At 27.4% G+C, this 21,400-nt stretch overlaps 1 protein-coding gene across 2 annotated transcripts in view; it reads right to left on the reverse strand.

Annotated features, from left to right (window-relative positions):
- Positions 1–21,400, reverse strand: part of LOC129969435 (nephrin-like) — a 344,289-nt gene that overhangs the window by 52,810 nt on the left and 270,079 nt on the right. For both annotated transcript variants that reach the window (XM_056084015.1, XM_056084007.1), the window contains exon 7: positions 209–496. In XM_056084015.1, coding sequence (XP_055939990.1) covers positions 209–496 — 288 coding nt within the window. The remainder of the gene's footprint in view (positions 1–208; positions 497–21,400) is intronic.

Raw genomic sequence — 21,400 nt, forward strand, 5'->3', positions numbered from 1 at the left:
TTTTTAAACAATTGACAGGTTTACGTGCACCTTGTGATCAATATATTTTTAAGCAACGGAATATAATTTATTCTGTTGATACATATAGGGGAATTACACAAAAAAATGTAGTTTTACATATTTTGTATGGAAATTTATATATATTTTCTTTTTACAATTTGCGTCATTTCATCACATTTTTTTTAAAAATAAGAATAAAATATCTTACCAGCAGGCATGACTCTGATAACACATGGCTCCTTTTGTTCACCAACTGAGTTTCTACCTAGGCATTGGATAGCTCCATAGTCCATCGGATTTTTAGGCGTATAAGTAAGCACACTCAGCGCACCAGAAGATTCAAAACTATGCAATTCAGTGTTTTCCACTGAATTATTCAAAGTCCATCGGAATGTTACATCCTGTGGATCCGAGTCAACTTCACAAGTTATGTTTACCTCTTCTTCCCTTGCAACTCCAAACAAATCCTTTTGATTGGGTTTACAGGTGGGGGCATCTGAAATAAAATCACTTTATAAATTTTATGAATAAATTAAAACTTTTTCCATGTTCTTTATCTTCTCGTATGAGTAGTATAGATAAAGTATAGCAATCGTCCAAAAATGGAATTTGAGATTTTGACAAAACTTCACATTGATTTCTCTGGTAAAATATATATATATATATATATATATATATATGGAACATGTTCATCTGTCTATGACAAAGATCACTCAAAAACACTTTAAGCTAGACGATTGAAATTTTAATACGGTCTATACACGAAATTTGCAGGTATGTAACGAATTTTGAGTAAAATTCGTTCACAGAAAATCAGTTCAATCCTGCTGTTCAAGTATTAATTAATACGATTATTGCAAAATGAAGAGAGCTAGATTGATAAAATTCGTTGTACGAATTTATTGTTTATCGTGTAGACACCTATCAAATTTTCAGCCGAATTCGACAACGGGTTGATTGTCTGCCGCTCTGTACTTTCAAAAAAGCCATAATTCAAAAAACGCAATGTTTTTAATAAATCAAATGTGGTATGGCATTTTGTGACTACAAGTACAGATCTGTGTCAAACTTTTGCTTCAATTGGTAGAAAAAACGTGTCTGAGACAGAAATTCGGTTTTTGTATACTATTAAGGCATGCCAAGGATTAATCGCCAAAATAATCGCCAAGATAATCGCCAAGGATGACACCAAATATTCAGTAAAAATTTTAATCCAATCCAAAAGTTAACATAACAACATAGCCATTATATGCGAATGAAATTTAAATTGTTCTCTACCATGCCAAATTTAATAAGAGAGGGATTTTGTGAGACCACTATTTCTGGTTTTAATTCTGATTATTAAAAATTAAGATTTTTTACCGATTATAGAGAAATAATCATAAAAAAACGACGAACTATCCTTATATTATTAAAAAAATAATTGTAATTAAACATTGTATCCACCTCTAGAAAAAAAAATCCTTACTCGTATGTGCCTGTTTTAACAGGAATAAGAATTAAACACAACGGAACTGAGACCAATATATAATTAAAGAAATAACCTAAAAAATAAAACGAAATTAACCTAAAATGTATAATTAAAGATAACCATATTAAGAAAAAACATGATACGTTAAATATATTAGCAAATTTAGGAGGCAACATTCTTTGCAAATTCTGCCACATTCAAATGATTTACAAAAATGTTTCTTATTTTATAATTTTCTATTTTGTTATTCACGTTATATAAATAAATACTCTCACAACTTTAAATAAGCTACTGTAAGAATATTTCACTCTTGGATTGCATCTACTTTATTATGTCTAGAAACTTTATCGTACTATTTGTATCCAAATAAAATTAAGAAGTAGAATATAAGCCATTTTGTAAAGTCATTCTGCGAATGATAAGTTGTAATTTAGTGAAATGTCATCTTATTCATTTTTAGATTCTTGCGTCAATAAATTGCCTTCTGCTATAATGAAAGAATCATTTTCTCATGTTTCCATTGTATTAAAATAATAGAAACGCTTATAAGCATTTGCCAAATATTTGTTGAAATGTTTCCTTTTAATAATTAAATAATATTTAAAATTCCAAATTCTGAAATATTTTTCCCTTTATGTAACGTTTCGGAAGGAAATAACAATTATGTGAGCAATGGAAAACAAATTCTCTCACAAAAGATTTATTGTTGTCCCTTAATAATTTCGAAACTCAACATTCAAAAGTTTGAAAACCGTTTCACGCAAATCCCATTAACATTTTTCCTTTCGTCTCATTAAACATTTTACACTCATAAACAAATCCCTCAAACATTTACTTCAGTCCATTGAAAAATCCGTCTCCAGTTCGCGCAGATATATTTATTCCCTGTCATTATTCTTTCACCCGATCACATTTCAGGAATATTTTCACCTTTTCCTCCTACATCAAGCAAAGGCAGTTCTAGGGTATTCCATTTTGGCCCAGAGTTTTCCTTTATCTGTAAAACAATTACGCTCGTTTGCAAGTCTCCCATTTGATAATCAATATTCCTTTGCTATTCTGGGCTGCAGGGTGGCGATAAGAACTTCCTCTTCTCATTCCACTTTTTTAAAAAAAAAATCACCTTTTCTCTTTTCCAAAAGTCATTCAAAGTACAAGTTAGTGGGAGTCCAGGAAATATTAAGCGAATCATGCTTGACGGAGTTCTTAACAGATATAAGGTTCAAAGTAAAGGTACAGAGAAAAACCAACTAGATGGATTTATAAGATCTTTTTCTTTTCATTGAAAAACGGTTATTACGTAGAAATTATTTTATTTTGTTTTCTTTTCCCAATTTTTATGATAATTTTAGTAGAGAAGATCTTACATTTTTATAATGCAAAATAAATTACGGTTTTCATGACAATTAATATGAAACTGAATGTAAACTATGACTGAGTTATCTCTATTTTTTTGACAATTGTTGGAACACATGAAGTTATCTCTATTTCTTTTACAATTGTTGGAACACATGAATTCAAAACTATCCTCAATTTCTTTATTATATTCCGATTAATTGAAAACATAATGAGTAATCTTTTCATGTTATTTTTACCTCTCCATATGGGCGTTACAATTATTTTTGTAGAAAAGTTCAATCTTCAATCACCAAATTTGATGCACTGAAGAATCAATATTTCATTTAATTTTTTCTTCAATTTAATTTATACTTATTGTCTATTTTAAAGAAGTATGGGCAATACATTAAAAAAAAGAATTTTTAGCTAGAGATCTCATCTTCAGTTTCCATACTAAACAAAGTCTTTTTGAGATTCGAATTTTAAGACGATAACACTTCGATCATGATGATAATACCTAACCGCAAAATCACGGGGGCCATTTTCCTACAATTCGAAAATAATCTTGTGGTTCCTTTGGCTCTCTGTTAATAATATTCATTTCCAAATTAATATTATTAACAAATTTGTTTCTTAGTATGCTTTTATTCATTAATGAAGATAGTATATAGTTACATTAAAACACAGGGTAAATATAAATATACATATCTTTAAATGTATTGAAACCTCGTAAAATTGTTATTTTTATCTTTTGTAAACTTTTTCGAAAATTATTTTGAGATTCTTGGTGATATCAAGATTATTACGAATATCATGTAATAAACCATTATCGAAAACTTTTTTTAAAATTTATTCATATTTTGTTGAAATGAAAATATCTCGTTTCACTTATAAGCATTCATATTACAAAGCAAAAAGGTTGCTGGGGAAATGTTTCTTCGGTTATTAAGAAACGATTGAAACTTCACTACCTTCCTTGAAATAATCCCATCCCCACACTAATCGTTTGCCGACCACTTTACTCCTATGTCGTATCCTGTCATCACATTGGTAATGAGCTGCCTCAAAAAGTCAGACTATAAAGAGCCATTCTTGTTCTTCATTCAAAACGTTTATTCAAAAAGCGGTTTCTAATAAGCAGTGTCTTCGGATCCTTCTCCAATCTCTGAAGTTTTTTTAACATCTATTGAATGAACTCTTTTGACATTAGGGGATAATGGCCTCTGTTGCTAAAAATACCATTATCATCTCATGTCAATCAATCAATCACTATAAATAGCAGCACCAAGGATATTTCACGCAGATCATAAACATTATTTTCTTTGTTGAATTTTATATAGTAAGACAATGTTAATTATTTCCTCTATTCCATAATTCAAAGTCTAATTTGTATACGAACGGTCTTTAATAAATGCAATCTTTAAAACCATTACATTTAAATTTCATGTATTCAAGAACTGTAGACTTAGATAACAATTTTGAAAACTGAAACATACATTATTTTTCCAGTATGCATTCTGAAATGATACATATTTCATTCTCAAACAGAAAGAAACATGGAAGCATAAATAATCATTTCGCTGCAAGACGTTTTGAATTTTTATGTGTTCCACCACAGAGACCGACACACCTTATTCTCTGACGGATATTGATAGAAAAGCGAGGAATGCATGCATTGTAAGACCTACGAAAGGGAACTCTCATACCTAAGCAGTTCTGATACCCTGAATTCTTATGGGGAGTGTCATTGTCATACGTCTCAAAGGCAAGATTTCGTGATATGAATCACAATAAGCTTGAGCGGAATATTCTAAAATAACTTATTGTTTCCATCTTTGATCTTTGCCATAGTTTGTTTCAATGTTTCAAGACTCAGCTGCGATGGTTGGAATTCTGTGTAATTTAGATATTCTCCTTCATGAGAACTGCACTAGTTTAACATTGAACACATTTCAATTTGGTATAAGATATGACAAGAGAATTCAAGATGTCTCAAAAATTTCAATACAAAATAGTATTATCATATGTATGCATGGTCATGTCTGAATAAATATGATCATCCTCAGATAAAACATGCAAAATAATATTTACTCAGATGTTATACAAGATATATATAAAACAATATTTATTCAGATAAAAGTTACAAAATAAATATTTAACATTTACAGGAAGTACATTCAGCTTTTTTAAGCAATAATTTTCATTAATCATAATCATTTTCAAAGATGGTTTTTTTTTTATATATGAATAGTTTTAAAATTTGTAAATTCTTCTTCACAGAAGGACTTCATCGATGAAACGGATTAAAAAATGTCAGCTTTAAAAATTTTCTTTGATTAGAAAACAATTTTATTTCAGTTTTAATTTGTCCATACACAACTTATTTAACACAGCAAAAAGCAAGATTGTTAGTATTTCAAAGAAATTTATTATTGAATTCCCTAAAGTATTAATAAGTCTTAAGGGCAAAACGAGAACGTCTTTACAGTAAATTGATAATTTTTCCTAAAAATAATTCAAATAAAACATGTATTTTCAGTGAATTTATACAGTCCTTTTTACCACACATTCTAGGTAACTGTTGATCGAAAAAAAATGCTTGATTTTTCATTCAATTTCTTTTTTACTCGGTTTAAATTATAATTCTTTGTATCACCCATAATTTTTCCTGAAACTCCCCGATAGTCAATTTTTTATTATCATAATCGCATTTCTTATAATCCCTATTATAGGAAAAGAGATTATTTTTATTATTTATTTATTATTTAATTTGTATTATTATATATAACTGGTATCGTGTATGCCATGATAAAGTAAGTAAATGAATTTTCAAGGAGTATTTTAGATGAGATCGAGCCTAATGTTACTATTTTAGATTCATTAGGTGTAATTTGTAAAGACAATTTTTCTTAAATATCTTCTTCAATTAATTAATCTATTCACTTTTCAATAGAATTTTTATTATGTCTTTATTTTAAGATCATTAAATAAATCAATATAAATATGAATTATCATGGTTGATTTAATTTAATTTAATTTGTCACTCAAAATCAAGTTGGGGAATACTGAGGGATCATATTTGTTTCATTCTGTTTATAGCAGCCAGCTTCTGAAAAAATATTTCAGAACATTCTATTTTTCCCCATTTCTATTGACAGAGCAACAAATAGATATTAAGTTGGAAATTTATTCAAATTTGCTATATGTACTTGAAACCAAATATCTTTTAATTAAAATTAGTAATTTGCATTTAAATATATAATTTTTGGATCATCCAGAGCACTTTTGAACGAAACTGAAACCGGAAATATTTGTATACATTTGAAAGTATAAATATTTATATCCTTCTTATTTATTATGATGCATGATTATGTGAAACTTTGATTCAATTTTTCAATTGAAAATGAAATCACATAAACTCTTAAAAATGTTTATATTTCGAGAACGTTTTAAGAAATCGTCATCTGAATATTTATTAAAATCTGTTATAGATAGATAGATAGATAGATAAAATAAAGATAATTTTTCTTTTCATTAAAAGAGAATATTTACTTAAAATAACCTTTTTCTAAGAAAAAAATTAGGGGTTATTAAAATCCAAATAAAAATTCATAAAATTGACTTGAAATATAAAAAATTATTAATAAAAATTCGGAAAGCATTGAATGAAAAATGTTGATCATTTACAAGTGGTAAAATATTATTATTCTTAATTCCCTTATTCAAAATCATTTGATTATGTTATTTGTTTTTAAATGACATGAAAGTATATACTCATAATTATATATATATACACTCCAATTATATATGTATTACGATATGTGGAAAGTATATAATCCAATTATTCTCATAATCTATATTTTCAAAGATATGTTTCAGTGACAATTCTGTAATGCTCAAGAGATCAACAATTAATATTTTTAATTACGAATAGGTATAGATTAGAAAAATTCTTGCATATAGTTAACTAGCTTGCAAAATATGAAATGCACTTTTTGAGTATTAAAATTAATTAATCTTTACCAAAAAGGCTCATTTCTTAATTAACTAACATTAACAAATCAAAATGTTGCGCCATTTTTCTTTATATTTTGCCAGTTGTAATTTATTTTTAATTTTAGCCTGAAGATATGAACGGCGTAGTATTCCTTCGTTACTAATTAGTTTTTATTTGTAATATATTAACCGATATGATAATTTTTATTTAATTGAAGTAGTAAAATTTCAAATAAAAATGATTAGTATATGGCATGATATTTTATCAATCCATTCCTGACAAATAAATGAAATCGGGAAAGCCATTTGAAGCAAGTGATTTCGTAAGGGATTTGCTGTAATAATCTTGGCAAAAGATATAAGAAATTATGCATCAATTACTATTATTAAATTAAATGAATAATTTCATTCCTATTGGGTTACATGTATTACTCTATTAATAGCAACAAGTACGTTCATTTGTCTTCCTCTTAAAAATATTAATTAGAAGTAGTAAATCTCCAATGAATTTATGTATTACTTTTGACTGAGAAATGTGCAACTCGCTCAAGATAATCTTGGAATGCTGGCAAAAAAATGACCGGAGTTAAATGTAATATTTTTGGGGAAAAAATAATTGTTATACTACTTTTTTTGCTTAGTTATTTATGAATTTTACTTCTGCTAGAATTTATCTCAACCATGAACTTTGAGAATCTATAATTATCCAATAGATTCATTGGTACTTCTTTTCATCAATCTACACATATGCTTGCAATTTTGTATTTTTGCATTCTGCAAGAATAAATTCCTCTAATGCAGCTGTATCGTTTTGTTGCCTTCACATCCATTAAACTGGAGTGTCTCTCATGCCCTTGTATAGACGGTGAGTCAAATTTCGAACAACTTAAATCAGAATGATCATTTCATTTCGATCATACTATGATACTCAGATTATTTATTTGGAATCACTTTGGGGAAGCAGCTCGTTGACGCCGATGATTGTTGAGTCCTTTTCGGTGATACATGTTAACTAGAATTAAAATGAACATAATTTTTAATTTAATTTATTATTAAATAATATGTTTTATTATCGTCCGCAAAAGTAGAAATTTGGACATCTTACCCAAAATTAGCTCATAAAAAATCCATTATTTCCTTTTTAGGTGGACAGGTGTATGGATTTGACTAATAAGAAAACTCTTCGGATTCATTTCAGTTTTCACACTCCATTACATAAATAAGCAAAATATATTATTATAAAGCGTATACCAAATATCGCTGATGATAATGCATGTTTGATAAATTATATGCTTTGAAGTTACGCAAAATAAAATTGCATTTTTGACGTTGAACCATCACCTTAATATTTTTAAAGCACTGTTTTTCTTTTTATAATAATTATATGCAGTTTTTGTAACTCATTCCAATCGGAAAATAACATCCAAAAAGCATTTATTCCTAGCTACTCTGTTCCGAATTAGCCGAAAGAAGATACAGTTTCAACATAACACTTCCCACAGCTCACCCGCGGGAAGAAGAAGAAAAAAATCCTCATCCTTAATAGCTGCATTTCGTCATAAATATCAAGTCTTAATAACAAAGACTAAGTCGACATTACCTATTGGAGTCCAAGAGATATCTCTGACTTACATAACTCAAAACGTATGTTTCGAGTAGACTCTTAGTGATCAACCGATTTCTACCGCATTAGTTGAGAAGTAGAAAGCAAACCATTACATAAGAATTTTTTCCCCAGATAGCTCAGAAACTCCGCTTGAAATGTTGGGAAGAGATTGCTCGAGGCTCCGTGAAAATCTTCTGCCTTTCGAAGTGGGGTGTTGCTGAAAGAAGTAGCGTAAGCCAAAGAAAGAAAGAAAAGAAAAAAGAAGATGAAAAAAAAAAAAAAAAAAACTGCCCCTAACCCAGCGGTGATATTTTTATTCCGAAAGCCATAGTTGAATGTTTTTTCCTCTTTTATGCGTCTCCATGTAAATATATGCTTTTTGATATTTTGTGGGCTTAACATTCAGAGCTCTTCAAATAAGAAATGAGATTTTTGTAACTAAATGCACACTAGATTCGTAGTAGTGGTATATATTGAGTATGGTATTCATCTGTTACAAGTATATACTGAAAGGAACTACAATGAGGAAATCTAAAGAAGCTGAATTATTTGAATATATCTTAAATTTAGAAAATCAGACACTTATTTTTTTTCCTTGAAAATAATATAGAGTTTTAGGTAACATTCTTTTGTTGGATAAGAATTTATTATTCTTATATTAAGAATAATGATTCTAAGTTCAATCGTTTATTTATTATTATTATTTCTTTGTTTAAGCTGACATTAAATTATTTCCAATTGCGAAAAAATAATATAAGTAGAATTATTCAGATAATCAACATGCGTAAAATGTTCCTTTTGCGTTGCAATTTTAAATAAATAACTATTGGAATCACTCATATTCAGCATTCTTGTTTTTTATACAGAAAAAGGAATGTTTACTATTTCTTTTTCTCTTAAACATCCGTTTTAAACATTATAAATTAAATTTCGCAGCCATAATTTTCATTTTTTTTTTTGAAATTTTCACAATATTTGTACTATCACATTGTCTTTCGTAGTTTTGTCACACGATTAAAATCCCTAAAATTAGTATCTATAAATTGGCCTGAATTACCTCAAAGAGAAGATAAATATTTTACTCTTACTAAGATGGTTGGTAAAATAAACTCTTTCATAATTGAATTTCATATTTGTTAAATTTATATTATTTAAAATGTAAAAATGATTACTATGCTAAAATTGTATTCGTTCTTCCTGAAACTCTCGTGGACAATTGAAAATAATTATGCCAAACCCAAAAGAATAATTTCAAAACTATACAACTCTTAAAATCTAAAAATATATCAATCATTTCAGAAACCATCAAAACAGTTTTGTCCATAAAATCAGCTAAAGACTCGCACAATTAAAATATATTTCTAAGGTGATTATGCTTTAAAGGATTTTAGGTCGCAAAGTATTAAAAACTATGTCATTAATGAACGCTATCATTTTGAATATATTTCATCGATGTCTATAATTTATGAGGCAGAGATTAAGTTTTAATACCCTACAAAGTGATGAAAATAATCCACTTAATTGACAAGAAAAAGGATTAATTAAATTTATAATATCAATAGTTTGACAAAAATAAAACAAGATGGTATTTTCCTGGATAAATTAATTAGAGTGATATCATAAAAAGTTTTATTATAATAACCTGTAAAACATACCAGTAAGAATTAGCGATTTTTGATAATTTGCTGGCGAATTCACTCAAGTGGGCATTTATTTACTCTTTACACTTCGATTCATATAATATGTAATAAATTTCTGTTCTGTATTTACAATATATCAAGAAAAGAACAAACTTTCTTCTCCTACTGCATATCTTGCATTTCGAAATGCTAAGCATTTTCAATATACGTTTCATTTCTTTAATTTCGTTCTCATATTATGCAGATTTTAATAAAAGAAGTTAATTTTTTGTATTTAAATTAAAGAAGTAAATTTTTGCATGTTCTGATATATTTTCAAAATAACTTTATTAAGATAGTTAACGCCATTTTTATGATCGTGTATTTTAATAGAAAGAATTCAACTGCATCTGGTTAAAAGCTGAATATTAAAAAATAATTTAGTTTCTAACTCTAATAATTGTAACGAATTAAATTTTGATAATTGTACATATATACATAAAAATGCCTTTCAAGATGTTACTAAAGTCCTTCGTGTTCGCCATTTTTGTTGCTCATGGCATAATGCATCTGCACAATTTGTTTTCTGGAAAGAATATTTCCTCATTTTAGTAAATTTTTCAGCATTATCTTCTATTTATTTTGATTTTTGTCTATTTTAAAAATGTTTTTTGTGTGTGATTTTCATTTGTATAAGTATTTTTTTTTCACTAACGCATGTCAATGCTTCAAATATTTATTCGTTGCAGTTTATGTTCACAAATTTTCTGGATGCTATTCTCAAGACCTAATTCATAATTCTCTTGAATATGTTTTAAGTAATTTATTTGTAGAAATAAATTTCAGGGAATTCGTAATTATTTCTACTGACTAAACCATAAAGTTCTTAGTGTTATTTGAAATATTTAATATCCGTGCAATATGGATATATAAATTTAAAAAAATTAAGAGAGTTTTCCGCTTCTGTTTTATTATTTCAGTAATTTAGACTTATCCTAAAAATATATATCTATCTTTAACGCATCTGACTACAGAAAACATTTACAGAGTCATGCTGTATTCGTTTACCATAATTTATTTCAATATATGGTTGATCACAGGATTTCTAAAACCATTTATCTAAAAATATAAACCGTGCATAATATGAAAATTTGTGGATGGCTGGTGTTTAGTAAGCCAGTCCAATTAATTTATAAGAAAGACATCTTTAAATAACAGCTTACCACTAAAAATTCACTAAGAAGATAATTTTAAGCAAAGTATAGTATAAATTTATTTAAATTAATTTAAGCAATTTTATACATTGCTACACATATAAAGAGTCAAGAATAGATAGGACTTTCTTCTTATGTACAGCTGACCACCCCGTAACCACTGAACGAAGCAGTATCGACAGGATTTGTTGTGGCCGACTGCAATAGATAGGGACTGATGGATAGAGGGATATGGTGCTGATGAAAAATAAATACATGCATGTGAATCCTTCTAAAAGCAAGTGTTAAAATTTACTTGCTGTTTTATGAATATTGTGGTTTTATAGATGCTCCATGAATGATCCCTTCAACAAATACCCCAGGAACAGGATTTATGCGAACTATCAATAAAGGTGAACGATTAAAATTAAGATAAAAGTATATTTATACCTCTTAAATGGATAATAATATGCTAATCTGTAAAACTACTTAGAATGATCTGTTAGGAAATATCCACTCGTATATAAACAGTGATAGCAAAACTTTGCTAATGGGTCAATAAATTGAATGAAGGTCCAGGTTCGACTATGTAGTCATCATTGTTTTGAATACCCTGAAAGCATCGAAAAAATACTAGGATACCTCCTCCTGCTAATTGTTATGGCGTTCTCGCATCGTAGACACAAAAGAGTATCATAATGATTGGGAAAAATTTGCATGGAGAGATGTGGGATAAATTCAATTTCATCGATCTCATAGTAAACCATAACCCAAAAATCTATGGACACAGTGTTATAAATTGATAAATTTATTAATGTTATGCCTATTGCTGATAATTTGCTAGTTTTCTGTGAAATGTTTAATGCATTTGATGCTTGTGTAAACCGGACATTATGTCTATAAATGATAATATTTTACATTTCAAAACTTGGTCTATACTCTTTTCGTGCTCTAAATCTTTCTTTCCTGAAAGATATTCTGCAAATTTCCAAAATTATATGTAAATAAATAATTTTGGGAGCATCCAGGAGAAAAGGGACAACAGAACGTAAACCAAAATTTTGATCTTTAATTGATTTGAGAAAAATGTCACAAATATTTAATAGGCTAAACTTAAAAACACTTTGATTGATGTATGAAATACATATTGTAAACGTAATAAATATCAGAAAACTAGAAATATTTTATTATCAAAGATATATCTGTTATTAGAATGTCTCACAAGTAAAAAATAAATTTTTAATGAATAAAAAAATTATTCATGATATTAAAGAATGAAAAAAGAGTAAAAAATGCACTATGAATGTTTGGAATTTCTTTTAAAAAGGAGATTATGTAAAATATTTTTATATCTGTTACTTGTTACTTTTTGATATATTATATGATGTGTTATTTACAGAAACTGTTTGCTGAAATACATGATTATCTTTATGCAACCTCAACTTCAAAACAAAAAAAAAGCATGTATTAAAGCAAAAAACTAATGAAATTGTAAATTAAGGCTTAAAAAGGAAATTCAGAAATCGTATTCCATTGGTTATCAATAAATAATACATAACTACCATTACTTTTGTAAAATTTTAAACAAAAAAATTTGGTGACTATCTTAAAAAAAATAATTTTTAGAATGCTTCTACTTAAAACATTTCTAGAAATAATTTTATACATAATTATTCTCATGTTAGTTTTTTTTTAACTAACTTTTAACTTTTAAAAGTCTTATTCTGTATAATTGATGTTGAAATGAAAAATAAAGTAATGTTTTTAAGCTTTAAATTTCCCAAACGTGCATCATAACAATATAATAACTATCAGATGATATGCATGGATTTGGCCGACTTGTAGCTTCTAGACAAACGAAATCAAAATAATAATTCCAATATTTTTAAGTATGACTTTCAGTTGAACTAAAATTTTACCGAAGAATCCATTTCAGATTTAATGATTTTGTAATATTCAAATTATTTGAACCACCAATACTCGAAACGAGGTCATCCTTCCTAGCGGCGAGTACCAGGGGAACGGGGGACAAATTGTTCAACCGAACGTGAAAAATATTATTGCGCGAAAACACACCATTTTTCAATTCTTTCCAGAGTTTTCCAATATCGTAGATCAAAAGTGGTGAATGTGATTTATTCTAAGTTTGGATTGAAATTACTTTTGCTTCGCAGCTCTTCAATCGATGCATCGCTTGTTATTCGCCTTCAACGGGTTTGTTCCTTCTTTTCAAGGAAGATGCAAGTTCTTTTGTGAGAATTCTGAAAAGTCGAGCTTCCCTCAGGGTGTTTGCGCTTTTTCTCGCTTCGAGAATGTTGAGTAGATGTTGCATAAAATGGGAAAAATGTAATAGAACTTCCTTTCTCTCTACCAATTATCTAAGCACTCGGAAGTTCAGGATGTTCCTGGTATGAATTTGCGACAGCAGAAGGAGCTTAGATGTATTTCGATGAAAATTTGGTTTGGAGATGGTGAGAGAAAATGTCATTTTTTTAGCGAATTGTATCAGAATTCATGACCAATGCTAGAATGCTACTTTGTCGGGGGAAATACCAGGAAAAGCGGAATGAAATTCGTGATTTCTTTTTAAAAAAGTATTACTGCACTTGCAGCGAGAAAATATGATTTTTAAGATTTTCTAGTTCAAAATTGTAGAACTTGCAGTGTTCCTAGGAATAATATATTTTTTCGAAAAATAACAATAGCTTGAAGCTGTACAGTATATGATTTGTTTGACTTGATAAGCTTGATAAAATTATATTTATTTCTCTTTCAATATAAATTATTAGAATGTAAAGATGTTAAAAATTTATATTAAATAAGTGTTAATAAAATCATTTAGCTAATTTCATAATAATTATTAATGCTGTAAATTGGTTTTAAATTATAAAATCTAAAGTATAAACGATTGATAGAAATTTACTATCATCTGATGAAATGTGTAATATAAAGTATATATAAAGGTTTTAGTAAAAATAATATATTTGAAAAAAATATTTATTGCATCATATATTAATATTTATTTTTAATTTTCGAGATTTAAGTGATGTGCTTATGAGTAGTAAGGAATATGCAAAAAAAAGATTGATTTCAAATTTTTACAATGTATATTAAAACAAGCGCATAATTAAGCAAAAAACTAAACATAATAAATATTAAACAAATGAAATATTTTATTTGTAATGTTTTAATGTCTCATATAAATAGCAATCAAACCTTTTTAACTAAGTTTTATAAACTTGAGAATTTTGATTAATATTATACATTAAAATTTATCCACGAAACTTTTATCGACCATTTCAATTATATTCTCTTTTTAACCTTTTCCTTTCAGAAATAATTTATTTCAGAATATTGAAACTCCAGGGTTTCTCTTTCAAAAATAAGAAATCTTTCCCACCTTCCAGAACATCCAATGACAGCCCATGTGCTTAAGGATTGCTATACAAAATATGTCTCCACTTAATGAATAGCTACATAAGCAAATGTATACTCAGGTGAGCGGCTCTAATGAATAAAGCTCGTGCCGCTGGTATTCAAGAAATCACACTTAACCAAGTGAGGGAGCCTTGGCTATGATATTTAGGTTACTTGGATATGATTCACTGATTCGGTGAATGGTGTTTGCCTCTTTTTAATACTGAAATACTTGAAGCGCAAAATCAGCATTCCTTAATATCTCTTAAATAATCGTTGATCTTCTGAGAATCGTTTATAGTTTTATTAACCTATTTTTCTTCTTCTCTTATATATAAAAAAATTACAATTCTAAATCCTGTAATGCATTTGCAAATTTAAATCGGAAGTAATTATCTTCAAAAATGAAACTTGGTATCGAAATTCATTTGGAGTATTTATGCAATAATATACCAATGACATTTGACAGCAAAAAGATGTAAGTTTTTTTTTCGGTCTTTTCTATTCTTCTATTCCATAAATCTCGAAATGTCTAATACTGTATCATGGTTCGTCTTATCTTATGTGTCTACATAAGCTTCAGTCAGTTATTTATACCAAAAGGAATTCTACCAATTAAAATTGGTAAAAAAAGAAAGTATTTGAATTCTTGCTTCTATATTTCATGTATGTTAAGCCGAACTTTCATTTAAGTTCAATAAACTTAAAGAATTTAAGGAGAGTAGAATATTAAGAACGAGAATTAGGGGAACTGAAAATGTTTTTTTGAAAACGGAAATTCTGATGAAAAATATCACGGGTCTTTTCCTTTTTCTCCTAATCACAGAAAATTGAACTTTCATGTTCCTATTTACTTTGTTTTCCCTGTCTTTTCCTCTTAGACCATCAACAATAAAGGAGACATATGGTGAGGGAATTTTGCAAGCGATTAGTGAAAATACAGATTACTTCCTTCGGAATGGGCTGATCTCTTACGAAACTTGCACTACAAATTTATCCTTCTAGAAGCAGAGGGATATAAATATTCTAAATACATAAATATTTTAAATACATAAAATTATTCTAAAAACATAAATGATTTTAATTTCGATCTAAGTACCAGATTTAACAATTTACAGTAAAACAACTTCCTTTTTGTTCCCTATATATGAAAAAAAAATTACTCCCCTATTTTTTCTTTCTGCTAATAAAGTCTATCATATGAATAAGTAGTTTAGAAATTCGATGAAGCTTGTGTGTAGGTATGCAAAAACGAGATGAAACATTTTTTTTTAAAAAATGTATTCAATATTTATTTTTTTTCAGAATGAGGTTAGAAGTTGCTAACCTAAAACAAAAGTTGATCACCTGAAAAGAAATGTTCGTGTACATATACATACATAACAATTTAAAAACAGAAATCGATTTAATAAGTAAAAAATATATATATATTTCAGTCGGAACTGAAAATTGTGGTATAAAATTGTAATTCATTCTTCCACGGTTTCCCTATTATTATGAAGAAAAATATTTGATAAATATTTAATAAGTTAGATCTCGAATTGTTCGAATCTTTTTTTTTTTTTTTTTTTTTTAACTTTTCTTAATTTTTTCAGAAGCATTGTAGTAAATGTGCTTAAACAAATCACTGGGGGTTTTATTTTTTCGCCAATTTTTCACTCATAGAAAAAAGTATTTTTAAAAAGTCTTTGAGTTTGCTGTAACAACTGCGTTGAATTTTAAGTCATTGTTTATATTTCGAGGGCGTATAAGTAGAAAATTGTTTCCTTTCGACCGCCACAAGTTACTATTTTATCTGTCTTCCCTTGAGTCTAGAATTTAGTTTTGTTTTTCTTTTTGCGCTTCTGTAAAATTCCAATTATAGATAAAGTCGTGTATTATCACAACACAAGCGAAAAATAGATTTAGACTAAAGGAAGCTCTCGGTTTTTTTTTTTCGCGTTGTTCTAACATTTTATAACTATTTGTGATTTTAGAAAAACAAATAAAAACTGTATTATATTTAAAAAATACTTTAATCTCTATAGTTTTAACTCTACAAAATACAGCATGACAAAAAGTTTGAAATTATTATTATCTTTAGATAATATATTATTAACTTAACTTTCAAGTTAAATTCAAATAACGATTCGATGCTACAGCATGAATAATAAGACGAATTCCATGATTTCGATATTCAGATCATAATTTATATTGTCTTTCCGTACTCCGAACTGGAACATAAGAAAATTACATTCACAATGAAATATACATAAAAAAATCAGAACATCGATAAGATATTCTGTAGAAAACTACGAATTGTAAACATAAATATGTTTACTGGGATATTAATCTGAAATCCTGGTATAAGATGTTACAAAATGCAACTGCTATCTTAGTATCGAATTTTACTTAAGCTTTTATGATAATTTTTATTGCAGATAATAAATTTAAATTAAAATCCTCTTAATACATTGATGGATAAATACAAAAATTCTGATAATAGCAAAGAAATATCATTTGGATTTCATTAATTAAAATACCACTTCCTCAGAATGTTTAATTGTAGACTAACATCTGCTGATGTTCTACAGAGATATTCAGATAAAGTTTCATACCCGCACTTATTTATTTTGTAAAGTTACAAACTTACATTTTAAGCCGCTATTTCATAATTTTAATACATTCATATGTAAATGAAGATACTTCATTAACAGTTTCACTCTCGAAATTCCTACTCTATATCAAAGAAATTGCGAGTGACTTTCAATTTGTGACATAACGTTCACTAGGCCTGTCTATACAGATGGTTCTTTGTGAAGTCGAATATCGAATTTTGTTCCATCTTACATTTTGATCCTCAAATATTATCCATCCTTCCACTTATCAATATAATAGCAAGCTATACTAATCATTCACAAAGTCTCCACTAGTAAAATTGCCCATATTATCTGAAAGAAGTCTTCTAACTAATATCTTTAAAAATTCTGCAGCAGCATATATAAGCAGTTGATGTTTTATATTGGGATAATCTTAACATATCTATATGTCTGTGGAATGTGCTTACTATCGGACATTTAAAATTTGAAACGAAATGGATTATGAATGAATGATTGAAATGTACTTCAAGGGGCATTCTTAATATTGCATGTTCAACCACAGAACAATAAAATTCAACATTGATTCTTTCCATGAAGGTCAACTAGATGAGGATGGTCGTTCCTTTTGTAAATCTCAATTTTCAGATGACTCCACATTCAATCATAATAAAAAGTTGCATTCGGAGAATGTGCTGGGAGTTTCAAAGAAATGTACGATACATTATTAGGTGATATGTAATATGCTTCCATAAAAATTACTGAAAGCATAATTCAATCAGAATAAAGAGTATCCTTCGGAGAAGGTGGTAGATGTTTTAAAGAAATACAAAATACATTAGTAGGTCATCTTCAAAAGGTTACAATAAAACTTATTAAATTTATGTTGTTTCTGGGTATGGAAGTCAACTAGCCTATCATGAAGGTTTCCTTTATCAATAGCAATTTTAGATGATCCCACATACAATCATAATCAAAAATGCAAAAGACGAAGTTTACAATCACTTATGATCAGAGTTAATGATAGTTATTGATTAGAGTGATTTAGTGCATGTTCAAAATCTCATTTGTCAATCAGAATAAAATTTCAGTTTATTATTATTTGATTTATGAATGATTTATTATGATTATTATTTTATGATTTATTTGATTATTTTAACTAATAGGGCGTCAACGTCATACTATAAGTAGTGACGAAAATTGGAATTTTGAACAATTTGAGGAAAGGTTTCTTGCAACGGAACTCCAACTATATCATGATCATCACTTAATTTTAACATCATTGTACAAATGGTCTTACACTATTAGCCTGACGATTGTAATAATCATAATCAGATGAAACAATCATTAATCGGATAGAAATCGATATATGTAATCACATGTAGGTTATAAATATTTGATTAAATGAATGATTTTTTTAAGTTTCTATTTTTGATAGATCTGAAGGTAGATAAACATATTTTAGGTATTTTATCCAAATACTTACACACATTTAAATTTATTAAAATGAAGTTATAAATAAGAAACTACTGATAAATTATGGGTTTTTTTATAATCTGGTAATATGATAATCTGATTTATTGCATCTGTTTCACATATATACATTTTTTATTAGAGCCAGTCTCTTAATTTAGTATCATAGTGAATTGCCAACTGGAATCAACACTCAACTTTCTAAATATACACAAAAAAATTTAAAAGTTCAAAGTTAATAGAGAGATTTTCTTACTTTATTTAAAATATTCTATATATTAAAAAGTAATTTCTATCTCCAATATGGGTGGGAATCATTTATTTCTTATCTTTTAAATATTTAGAATTCAAAATATTAAGTTTACACTATTTTAAAGATAGCATCTAATTAATTGTGGCTGCTTTAAGCATTTTTCTAATTTCTTTTAATACATGTGTAGTTATATCACTTTTGATGGAATGAAATTGATAAAGATGTTGTAAGTACATTTAAAACATCGTTAAAAGATGAAAATTAAGTTAAAACTAAAAATCTTCAACCATTTCTGTCTAACACAACAATTTAAGCATTATCGGTTGTCTATATAGAGCTAGAGATTTTAATTAGAGCTATAATCCCTCTCATAGGGTAAAAAGAAAACAATTAGGTAATTTTAAGCAAAGCGATAAGGTTTCCGTTAATGTCTTTAAGTAATACACATCAATCGAGTCTTTCTTTTTTCTAGGCTTTTTTTTTCCTTAAAATTGTTTTTTCAACGTTTTTATCGGGTTAATACCGAGCTTGACGCTACATTGCTTTCGGGTTAATTATGAACATCAAGATTGGGCAACGATACTTCATTGGGCACATATTTTTTCCCACCCTGTTTCAGTTTTTTTCGCATGCTGTTGAGTTGCAAAAGCAAAAATATTTGACTAGAGCTTTAAACTCTTTTTGGAACTATCTGGTTTACACAATACTTTAAAAAGAGGTAATTGCCCTTCTGGTTCAGTTTTGAAGAATAAAAAAATATGTAATTCAGTTAATCACACGTGTTCTTGAACCTAAGACGCGCATAAAAAGCTGTAATTAAGCAATTTATATTTTTTCATAAACAGATGGAGATATAAAAGTATCCAGTATACGTTGAGAATTTTTTTAATGTTTGTTTAAAATTTTTTTGTAATGTCTTGAGACAAAATTAATAATAAAAACTTTTGGAAAACTCACTGCACCGTCAACTACTAAGGTATTATTTATAATTAAGCATTATTTATTTGAAATACTGTTATTGTATTTTATTAACTACATATATCGGCTATGGGATATTTAGTTCTACAAATAATTTTAACATCTAAATGAAAGGAATATTTAAACTCTCTTGATAAAATCTTTTAACATTTTATATAATTTATTTGAAGTATTATTATTGCATTTCATTAAATACACATATCTGTTAGTTAAAATTATTTGTAGAGCAAAATATTCCCTAAGTGAAAGGAATTTTTAAATTCTATCGATAAAATCATTTAATATTTTATATAATTTATAAATAAAATATTCATGTTAAATATATTTTTATAGACTTATAGGAAACTCACGTATTAAATTTATTATAACCCTGTTATCGTAATATTTAAAGTACTATTTTGAAATGTTATCTTACATGAAACTTCAGAGTAAATGAATAATTCGGTTTTTACAAAGGTATTATTTGAATCTTTTTAATTATAAACACTATTATTTTGCTTTCCTCTTTCTATTAAAATAAATTTTTTAGTTGACATTAAATATCACTCTTTTTGGGATGTGCGAGCTTAATTTAATTATTACAAGTTTGACAAAGTATAATTTAATTAATTGTTTCACTATCGAATATATATTTTAACTGATTGCCATATGAATACTATTTATAAAAGCAATTATATTCACATCTTCTGAACGTGCTGCAAAGCGAAATAATGGACAAAAAAATTTTTGAATATTATTTCAAAACGCATTTAAATAAATTAATGCATGCAATTAATTCACGCCAAATCATTCAAATATACATAATTTCCTTTATTATTTAAATGAAGGCAAGACAAACAAGGTTTACCTCGCTAATTTGAAGCACAATGTTTTGTATAAGTTTTCATTCATTGAAACATTATAAACATTATAACTTCGTTTTAGCATTATTACTACCAGGCATAATACTTCATTATTTAAATTCTGTTCTATTGTAAGTTTCAATTAAAATTATTTTTCAATTCTTCTCGTGTGTAAATAACATATTTCAATAAAATAAGAACGCTTCGATGAATTTCAAAATTATAGAGATTTAATAATTTTATTCTAGTGAATATAAATGAAGAATCGAAATAGCAAAAAAAACTCAAACTATTGCATTAAATTGATTCAGTAATGAAAAGTAATGATTATCAATGAATGCTAATAATTAAGTAATTAAGAATAATTGTCAAATCATTATTGGATTTTAATATTTGATTCTATTAAAGGGTTTTTTTTTTTTTTTTTTTTTTTTTACACTTGAATCTATCAACGTCAAATTATGAAAAATAAATAAAAAATATTATTGTATAAAATAATGTTATTGTATAGTTTTTCGTAGATGTTTATAACCGTTTGCTTTTTACTGTTATGTAAAAAAACAAAATATACTCTGATGATGTAAAATAAATTTCCATAATAACACCATTATAGTAGTTTGAGCACATTTATTTGTCGT

Source organism: Argiope bruennichi, chromosome 1 (genome assembly GCF_947563725.1).
Source record: "Argiope bruennichi chromosome 1, qqArgBrue1.1, whole genome shotgun sequence".
NCBI classification, from domain to species: Eukaryota; Metazoa; Arthropoda; class Arachnida; order Araneae; family Araneidae; genus Argiope; species Argiope bruennichi.